This window comes from Acomys minous, assembly GCF_964271855.1.
Source record: "Acomys minous genome assembly, chromosome: 15".
Taxonomy (NCBI): Eukaryota; Metazoa; Chordata; class Mammalia; order Rodentia; family Muridae; genus Acomys; species Acomys minous.
This window is the reverse complement of record NC_140497.1, coordinates 57643221-57653703: the sequence shown is the minus strand read 5'-3', so window position 1 is coordinate 57653703 and position 10483 is coordinate 57643221. Positions and strand designations below refer to the sequence as shown.

At 46.8% G+C, this 10483-nt stretch overlaps 1 protein-coding gene across 13 annotated transcripts in view; it reads right to left on the bottom strand.

Annotated features, from left to right (window-relative positions):
* Positions 1 to 1977: 1977 nt before the first annotated feature.
* Positions 1978 to 10483, bottom strand: part of DCUN1D4 (defective in cullin neddylation 1 domain containing 4) — an 81248-nt gene continuing 72742 nt past the window's right edge. For all 13 annotated transcript variants that reach the window (XM_084759732.1, XM_084759743.1, XM_084759738.1 and 10 more), the window contains 3 exons: positions 7575 to 7679; positions 5613 to 5715; positions 1978 to 5361 (listed from right to left, as the gene is read on the bottom strand). In XM_084759732.1, the coding sequence (XP_084615858.1) occupies positions 5306 to 5361; positions 5613 to 5715; positions 7575 to 7679 (264 nt within the window). In that variant the 3' untranslated portion in view covers positions 1978 to 5305. The remainder of the gene's footprint in view (positions 5362 to 5612; positions 5716 to 7574; positions 7680 to 10483) is intronic.

The window sequence follows — 10483 nt, the reverse complement described above, 5'->3', positions numbered from 1 at the left end:
AAACTCACAGCCATCCGCCTGCCTTTGCCTCCCAAGTGCTGGGATTAAAGGCGTGCGCCACCACGCCTGGCTCCGGGTCTCAAACTGTAAAGAGGCTGGCCTAAACTCACGGCAATCCAGCCTCAGCCTCCCAGGGCTTTGAGGCATGCATACCACTGCACACTGCAGTCTTGAGAACTCTACCATTAGGAAGGTTCTTCTTCCCAATGCTGCGACCCTTAAAAACAGTTCCTCATGTTGTGGTGACACACCAATCATAAAAATTACTCCCGTTGCTACTTCATGACTGACTTTTACTATGGTTATGAATTTTAACATAAATACTTTTGGAGCTAGGTTTGCCAAAGCGATCACAACGCACAGGTTGAGAACCACTGTTCTCATGTGTGGTACTATTAAGCAAGGCCTTGTATACACTAGGCATGCACCCTACCGCCTTCAGCTCCACCCCTACCCCCGCCCCACTCCCAGCTCTCTCTCCTCCCATTATTTCAAAGAGCATACAAAAAAAAAAAAAATCCCTGAGAGCCACCTTCTTACACCTTCTTATAACTTTGGTCTCCGTCTTTATGTCTGCAATGCACCTCAGTTGGTCTACTAGGCCTTGGTATTATATTTCCCATTCATCCTAGTCCAATCACACTGCTGGAAAACTTATGTTTATGGTGACTCGTGTGGAGGAACACGGCCCAAGACTGCGTACTTCTCTGCTGCAGGATACACCCCAGGCTCCTGCTCTGCCAGAAGCCAGGACAATGAACTTGAACTTTAAATTCAGTATTTAGGTATTTAGATACAAATATGTTGTCTACTTGCCATCTTGTCTCCTAGATATCTGGGAAACGGCTTTCTTGGATTTTGGACCAAATGACAGTTACCAACTTTAAGAGTATATGCTTGGACCTACCTCTTGGCCATCTTGCTATTTTCTCTCTCCCCAACGCTTACGAGACTACAGAAACTACCAATCTCTTCCTGGTCTTTCTCATTTTTACATCAGGATCTTCCTGGATTGTTTTACATGCTGACAGTGACTTCCTCCTTCCTCCCCCATACACTTTCTAGTCCTCCAGGATGTGCCAAGGCCTGTCCTCAGCTCACATTCTAGTACAGGTTACAGAGGGAAAGCAGACCGATGTACACAGCTTACCTGGATGGTACTTGTGGGGTAGTGAAATTATCACGCCTGCCTAGCTCTTGGCCCCTATCACTTACCATTAGCAGTCAGTATTTAGAAACACACCAACAGACTGTAGCGTGTTTATAATGCCCTTACCAAGACATTTAAGATGCTCTGTGTGGAAACATTCTTATTAAAAGAAACCAAGGAGACACGATAAGCACTGTTTTGCTTTTGAGACAGGGTCTCACTGTGCATTTGCAGTAGGTCTGGAACTCACTCTGTATTTCAGGCTGGCCTCAGACTTCCTCTGCTTCTGACTCTGGGAGGCTGAGACTAAAGGTCAAATACAATTCTTATCCTTGGAGAGAAAATAAAATACTCAGAAAGACCACTATTGGTACAAGTAGGGTGGCCTTAATTCTGTGGATCAGGTAACACGACCATTGTTAAAATGCTTGAGTGTGATCACTGAATAGTGTGACCACTATACAGATTACACCTTACCCCAAAATGTCACTGTGACGTGTCATGGTGTAACAGAGAGAAAGGAGAGAGAGAGAGAGAAGGAGAGAGAGAGAGAGAGAGAGAGAGAGAGAGGAAGAGAGGAAAAGCCTAAGATATGTCTAAGTAACAGGAATATACATGTTCATAGTATTACTTTTGGGTTTGTTCCCTGAACCTGTAAAATTTTTGTATAGAACAGACTGAGGGAAAGCAAAAGGATTAATAATAATAATAATAATAATAATAATAATAATAATAATAATAATAATAATAATAATAAAAAGTACTTTAAAGCTACCCTAAAATGGTTTGGGCAGAGAAACCAAGAGGACAAGGAAACCACAAGTCAGTTCTGAAACCAAACACAAATGTTTATTTATGGGATATCATTTTACATTAATTCCATTATAACCTAAAACCAGTTTGCTGTGCTCAGTTAGGTGGCATAACAGTAATTTAGTTAAGCTGGGAGTCACAGGACTTGCACACTTTTATGAATGTAATGCAAATACTGACGACACAAGGCATTCACAGTCACAGGCTGGCCGCTGCTCATTTCACAGCAACGCCCAATAGAAGTCATTTTATGAAAAAAAGCAACCCACATTTTGGTCTCATTTACAGATACCCAACATCTCAGTTGGTCAATGAATTCTATACAATTTTATACAACATATGAAAAGATAAAGGATAAGGCTTACAGAGGTATTTTAGCAGTTGTAAAAATAAGAACCGAGGACACAAACTAAGCTCTGAAAGCTTTCTGTAAAAACATCACAAGTGCGGTTAGGATGGAGACTTTAGGCAACAGAAATCCCTTAAACCAGAATCTACAGGTTCGTCTGGTTGAGACTTATAAATACTGAACTCAGAGTGCATGCTTCAGAAGAGGCGCGCCTAAGGCTACCTAGTGCGGTGTAAACGTCTACAAGTCGCACTCCCCAACAAGAGGGCACTGCAACGCACTGCAACGCGCGAGTGGAGAGGAAGGGTGGACGAGCTCAGGTGCTGGAGAACCGAAGGCGCCCCGACTTCTCCCAGCGCTGGCCCTAAGTGCTCTTGGTGATCGCTCAACTTGCGTAACTTGGCAATTCTTCAAGAAGAGGTGTCTTACAACTTGTGCGGAGCCCCCCTAAAAACAGCTCTGTAACATGGGGAACACCAGGGGCGAGCAGCAGTCAGGGCGGCTTACTTCTCGGGGCAGTTTAGAGAGGATCTGGAGTTCTGAAGATGGAGTCTCCCCTCTAGAGTGCTGACTTCCATGTATACATGGTTTTTTAACTTGAGTCTCTGTCACCGAAATGTTCGCTGTGGATGAAATGCAGTTTCTCAACCTGGTAATAAGCCTGCACTCGCAGATTCACTGTGCTTGGTGCTTAAAACATTCTCCAGATTCTCACACATCTGCAGCCCCTCCCGTCTGTGATCCACCTTTGCACTGAGGCAATCAAGCGACAGTTTATCCAACCCCGAGTGAGGGGCCCCCCCTTCACCTCGGGTACACCTGAAGAGGCACCATTCTCCACAGAGCCGAGCCTGCCTTTAGCCAATCCCTGCTGTCACACACCCGCACGCTCTGGATCCCCTTTCACAGAACAGCTCAGCAGCTGTGGCTTTCCAGGGAAGTCTGCACTGTGTTCAGATATTAATCTGTGCGTGACTACACACAAGGATGATTAAGTATGCTAAAGCACTGTGGAGCTGTTGGGTTTTAGACTTCCGGTTCATTTCACAGCAAACCTAACCTCATTATTTGGTAGGAAAAGGCAAGTGGTTGCGTTCTACCACGTCATGATTTTGTAGATGCACTCACACAATATATACATACAACACTTCTGTCTTTGGTGGTTCAATCAGGAAAAGAAATAATATGAAAATCGCAATGCTTTGAAGAACTAAGAGACAGTGGTCACGGGTAGCGCGGTGTGCCTCGTTCAACGCCATTTAAAGGTTCACATTTAATGAAGATTTTTTTTTTTCCTTTTTGGCTGATAATCCCAACATCTTCCAGTCACCCACCACCTGCCTGGGCGGGCACAGATCTTACCCCACTATTCCATTCACCCAGCAAGTAAGCCATTAGCTCAATACTGGGTTCAATCTTAGACGTATTTTCACAAACTACAGGGACTGAGTGAGTCGTAGCACCAAAGAGTTGGGAAAACCTGTCAACCACACACTTCCTCAAGAGGGGCAAGGCAAACAACACAAATCTTAAAAATAAGACATGGAGTACAACCCAAGAAACACCACGGTGTTTGCTCTGGTTCTTTTATCCACATAATGGCTGTTACCCTTCTGTACATGTGACTCGGGGAATGACCAGCGGCCCCTCTGGGAAAGGCCCCACTGTGAGCAGGGTTAGCTCAGTGCTGGTGGTTTTGAGTCCACTGCCTGCAATGGACATGCTGCCAGGAAAAGCCTAGCACGGAAGAAACAAAGGCAGAACACAAACAAAACACCTCTCACTTATGGTCTTTAAAACAAAACAAAACAAAAAAACCCCAAAACAAAACAAAGAAACAAAAAACAAAACAAAACAAAACAAAACAAAAAACTGGGCTACCACAGACACCATGAAAGAGTAACTAAAACTCAAGCCTCAGGTCACAGTGCTTTGCAGTTAGGCTGCCAGCAGACCAGCAGGCTCGTGGGGATGGCAACGGACACTCTCCCTACAGTGGCACAGAGAGCTTCAGCAGGCCTGACACTGCTAGAGCAACACAAAGGGGCAAATGGCGAAAGGTTTACGGAAACTTAAGCTTCAAATTAAAATAAGAAGCAATTTCAATTTGTTCGTTTGTACTGATGGTCAAGTTACCAACAGTGTTAGCATTAAAGAGGAGGAGGGGGGGGGAAGAGGAGGGGGAGGAAGAGGAGGAGGAGAAGGGAGAGGAGGGGGAGGGGGAGGAGAAGGGAGAGGAGGGGAAGGAGAGGAGGAGGAAGAGGAGGAGGGGGAGGAGGAGGATAAGGAGGAGGAGGAGGAGGGGAAGGAGAAGGAAGGGGGGGCCATAAACCCATACCTTTGTGTTAGAAAATGCTTTGTAGCATGTTATAGGTCTGTGTGCTCAAATAATTATAGTGTTTGTCACTTTAAAATACTAAAGTTGTCAAGGAAACCAGGTCCTATGTGGCTTATGCCACTGTAAGTCACAAGTCCTACTTCTGCCAGTTAGGCCCCTAAGCCACCGGTAAGGGTCATTCTGGCAATATTTGCTCGTGGGGACAGTTATAATGTCTTCTGAAATGCTACATATTGAGACCAAATAAAGTATAACTGGTTCATTTGATGGGGGGGAGGGAAGGGACTAGAAATATGCCACAAAATTATTTGTACAATACATTTTTGCAGAAATAATCTCTAGGTGAAGCTTTTCCTTTATACACATATACAAAATTTAAACATCAATATACACATAATCACAGTGAGGACGTTGGCAGATTCACCAATCTGTAGTGTGAAAACGAACTGCAGAGCAGCCTCCAAGAGAACAGTGCTACACAGCAAGCAGAGCGCAGCAAGCAGAGCGGCCCATTCAACAGCAAACACCAAAACACCCCTGCGAGAGGGAGACAGCGCAAGGAAAGCAGCATGCGCTTCGATACAAACAGCAGTTTATGGCTAATGGGTGACAAAACCGTGGTAACAGTGACTCTCTCGCTGCTATGCATAAAGTCCTAGGACATCTGTTTGTCTTTATACCATTCCACAAATTCGTCCAACAAAACTGGCCCTGGGGAGACAGAGAGAATGAACAACAGTGTGAAGACTGGGGCGGTACTGAGGCCGAGCTGGCTGCGTGCATGGGGCCCTCGCTTCAGCTGGATGGAAAGGGGGGAAAGAGATAAGGGAGGGGAAAGGGAGGACAGGAGGGAGGTGGAGGGAAGAGGGAGCGGGGTGCACTGGGGGCTCTTCCCGGGGAGGGAGATGTACCATGTACCAAGCCTGGGAGGAAGGGGTGATCATCCAGCACCCAGCACTCACATGCTCCGTCTTCATCATAGTTGCTGAGGTCGAGACTAATTGTCCGGCTGAACTCCAGCACATTGCACCACTGGTCTTTGTTTATCACTTTGTATTTTGATTGCTGATGGGGTGCGGGGGTGGGGGGGGGAGGGGGGAGAGTAATAGGTTAGTGACACGGTGAACAAGTGGGACGGTTTCAGTTTCTGTATGAACCAAGTTAAGAAAGCTCCTGTAGAGTTAACTCAGCTGAAGCATCGATCTGGCACACGGCAGGAGACAGCCAGAGTACAATTTAAAACAACACTTTCTCATTGCAACATCACTGTTAGGACGCATCTAAGGCAGCGGTGCCCACTCCACAGCGATGCTGCAGATTACAGGAGGGACTACACAGTTCACAGCAGCATTTCATCCAGTTCTTGGCACAAGAAAGAGCTGAACAGGGAGCAGGTCCCAGCCCAGCCCAGCCCCGCTCCCTGCCAAGCTGCTGGCTGGAAGCACGTGCCAGGCGCCCACTCGCTGGGACCCACGGAAATGCTGCCAGTGGCTCAGGGCTGGGAGCTCTCACCAGGACTCTCATTGGAGAAGAAACTGGAATAACCAAGTGCTTGCTCTATGACTCTTAAACAAGAAAGCTGCTGCACGTGGATTAATACACTATCCTCGGGACTGACTCAAAAGCAAACCCCAGAGCTAACATTTTAAGAATCCTCATGGCAATATAAATACATAAACAAATAAATGAATAAATGACAACCATCATATATATATATATATATATATTTTTTTTTTTTACGGCAAAGAGTCAAGCCAACGTTTTGAGGACACAGGCACAAGATAGGCTGGAATGGAAGGGACGGTTTGCTACCTTCTCCTAAAATGAAAAATAAACACTTGCGAAGGAGCCAAGCAGAGACTTGAACTCCTAGAGCACGAACAAAGCAGCCAGGTCCGTACCTGGGGCTGAGGAATGTCAGGTTTACCCATAGCCCTGTCTTTTAGCCAAAGGACCCTTCTCCTGAAGGTTCAAATCCTACTACACTCACTACATACAAGAACTCACTTCTACTGCAGTTGCAACAGTGTGAGGGCGGATCCCACGGGACTGCCGGAAGCTAGGGTCAACCCTATGCAGAGCGCCCACTGCGCCCACAAGTACTTACACTGCGAAGCAGCTCGGATTAGCTCTCTTATGGAGTCCCAGTTCATGTTACACGTGGTTCTAACAGCAATCCTTAAGGAATTTACATCACCTGTTAACTTTTCTGGACCACTACGTAAAGCTCTAAGAAAGATTCTTTCAAGCGGCAGCTGGAATTGGGCAAAGCACTAGGCTTTCTCACAGACCCCACACTCATCCTTGAGAGCAAAGGCCATGTTTTAAAGGGCTTGAGTAGGGCAGACAAGGCAGATGCCACATCTGTCCCTGCTTCCTTCGGGTTCTGCAAAAGGACATTCAACAAAACTCACTGTAGCTCAAAAATTCAAACAGCATCAATGTAGCTACATGCTGCTTGTTTCTGACATGGAGCTAAGGCCACGTAAACTGAGGACACTGCCTGCCGAGTGCCTAAGCATGTGCTCACAGCTGTCCATGTACTGGGATGTGCTCTGGGAGATGAAAGCAACCGATTACAAACTAGTTTTAGTGAGAGGTACATGGCCACCATTTAATGTTGGCTTAAAACTGGAAATTCATCTGAACAAACCCTGAGTTCCACTGTTACAAAGAGCTGGGCATCTAAGACCAGCAGAGTCTCCTTGGGGCTGGGGGGTGGCGGAGGGAACACTGTGGCTTTTCAGAGGCACAGGACTTTGACACAAACACATGGATGCACCTTAAACATGCTGACTGACAGCAACCAGAGCACCATAATTCCTATGAGCAAAAAGCTAAGGCAAATAAAAATCACATAAAATGACATGTGTGGTAGTTCTAAGCAAGCAAACATAACATTTCATAAAGGAATAATTTGTTACCTCTAAAAATTGGTGAAAAACTGGAAAAAGGGGCCAGATTTTTCCTAATAACAGTCCCAACATGCACTTGGCAGTGTTTATGTCTAGGCTGCGCTGGTCCTTTTCCTGTTTAACAAACAAAAACAAGGGTAAGCCAGATGCTTCTAAATCACAAACTCTAATAATCCAAGCATGCATTCACTTCAGCAAGAAACCGGTAAACAAACAGCTTGTTTATTCCACATCTTAAAACCAGGAAGGGGGCTAAGAAATGGTGGCCAAACACAGTGGAAAAACTGGCACTGGAGTGTCCCACAGAAATTTAATTTGAGAAAGATTGTTGTCATGTGAATAAATTTACCCTAATGCCGAATCTATCATGCAGTAGTATTTACAATCATTTCTCGGGCAAATAAAGCACACAGCCTGCTTGCTTTATATTCTGAGAATTCCTGAAAGCCTCAGGTGAACTCAGTGGCATCCAAGTGTTTTGCTTTTGAGTGCTTAGAATTGGGTTTCTTCTGAGATTCCTTTTTCCGACAGCTTTACTTCACGTGGTAAGTGGCTTTCTTCTAACTAAATATATTGGAACTAAATTCAGCTCCTTGGAAGGGTTGGAGCCCTGGAGCGTCTCTCCTCATCAGAAGACATGTCTATCCACCTGCTCAAGGGAAGCAGCGTCTTCATGTCCTATGTCCCCTTACACCACCTTACCTGGCCTGGCTTACACCACCTTACCTGGCCTGGCTTACTTCTGACCCCTAGCACTATGGGGGTGACTATGGGAAACTAGAAGACAGAACATGTGTACACAGAGTAAGCTTACTCCACTTTTATTTGTAATTAAGGGTTCTATTTACCACTCCAAACCCTAGGCAGGCAGTTCCTACGGGGTGGGGGATGTGTTCTTAAACACTGCAGGAAGGGGCACACAGCTACAGCTCTCCTTCATGTGGTCCCTCAGGTAGAGTGGGAATGTGCGAAAGGGCTTTCCTACAGAGGGCTGAGGTGCTTGGCTAGCCCACCGGAGGCGAACGTCGGTGCTCAGCGCATTAAGGAGCGCTGTAGCCGCCCGAGGCCACGCGCACCTTCTGACACGAGCGGCGAGGTGCTGGTGAACACTGTGAATTTCCTGCCCACGCCACTGATCTTCAGATGACACAGAGTGCTACAGCAACACGGCTTGCTCAGTAAGATAACAAGGGAAGAGAAGGCACAGCAAGTTGCCACTTTGGAAAGTCATAGAAGATGGCTTCTGGTCACAGTTGTTAAGTATACTAGCTGCTTATGAATGGGCCAGGTCAAATGGCACGGCATGAGCCGACCCTGTTAAAGGCTACGTATACCACTTGAGCCCAGATGCACATTCCTTTGCACCTGGGGTGGAGTGTTCCCTTCTACGGTTTCCCTGGCAGATGATCCCATCTTGTCTTGGCAGCACTGACTCTCCCAGGAAGGAAGGCAAGGGAGGTAATGTAAAGACTGACAACCTTTCGCCCACCCTGGTTGGTGTATCTTACCTCTGCTTTTGTGATGCACTAGAAAAGTGAATATAAAACGCCACTTAGCCTGAAAAGTGGGTGTGGCAGACAGTAACAGTGTGCCGTGCCATGAAGCAAGCCACAAGAAAAATAATAAGAAACTTACATGGGACCCCAATATCTGGCCAAAGACCATTTAACAAGAGTGCGTTCAGCGCTGCCTGACCGCACTGGCACCCTAAAAAGTTTCCTTTTGCTGAGTTTATAACCATTCGTTAGCGCACACATCTCCCATCTGTTCTTGCAATATCTTCTGTCTTCTCTCATCATCCGTGTCCCTGTCATTCACGACATGAACTACAGTAACAAAAAACCGAACCAGAAACCAAAAGGGACAAAGACCTGGACAGACTCTGCGGCATGGCAATCGTCTGACAAACTGACGTCAGGAAAGGCTCTGCTGCATGTGCTGGGCAGCCATGCCAGGACATGGAGGGAGGGAGGCATGAGACTCACACGAGGTCAGCTGACCAGCACTTGCTCACTCCTGCTCTGCAGGGTGCAGCCAGCCGCTTGCAATCACTAACACCATCTTCTGCCTGGCGAATAAGAGAGAGCCATTATGGACGCACGCGCCGCCAGAAGAGGGGCATCTGACAACCAAGAGTGCACACAGGTGGCCTTGTAGCCAAATGCGGTGACGTCACGGTGGACAGGTGGACAGAGCCCACAGCGGGCGCCTTCTCGTGCACTGAAACAGGCACTCCAGGGTGTACCAACAACGATTCCTGAAGCCTTGCTCCGCAATGGAGCTCCTCATTCAAGCGAAATAGCTCTGCCAGGACGCCACCTTTTAAATTCAAGGAACACGGCAGAGACATTCAAGAGCTCTCTGTAAGAGGTAACCGCCGGCCTGGGAGCTGCTGTTCCTGGCACTCAGAGAAGCATGGACAGACAAGGTCAGAACAGAAGCTCAAGGCAGCTGAGATGGCTTCCACACACCCCAGGAGGCCCAACAGGACAGAAAAATAAGTCCAAAGCTTTTGTTTTGTTTGGTTTGATTTTCCAAGACAGGGTTTCTCTGTGTAGTCCCGACTGTCCTGGACTCACTTTGCAGACCAGGCTGGCCTCGGACTCACAGAGATCCACCTGCCTCTGCCTACCCAAGTGCCGGGATTACAGGCATGTACCACAGTCCAAAGTTTTTTTTAAAAGGCTTTATTGATCTCAAAAGAACAAAAACAAAAACAACAAAAAAGAAACAGAAACAGCTTTGACTCCTAAGGTGAGTGGTGGAAACCAGGCATGTGAAATCAAAGGCCTCACTAAAGACCAATCCAAGTGTCCTGGCATGGGGGAGGGGCAGCCCTTCTCAATGCAGCCAAGAAGGAAAGAGAAGTTGAAAACAGGCCTCAGAAGAGCTCGAATCTTCTGCACTGTGGCTCAGGT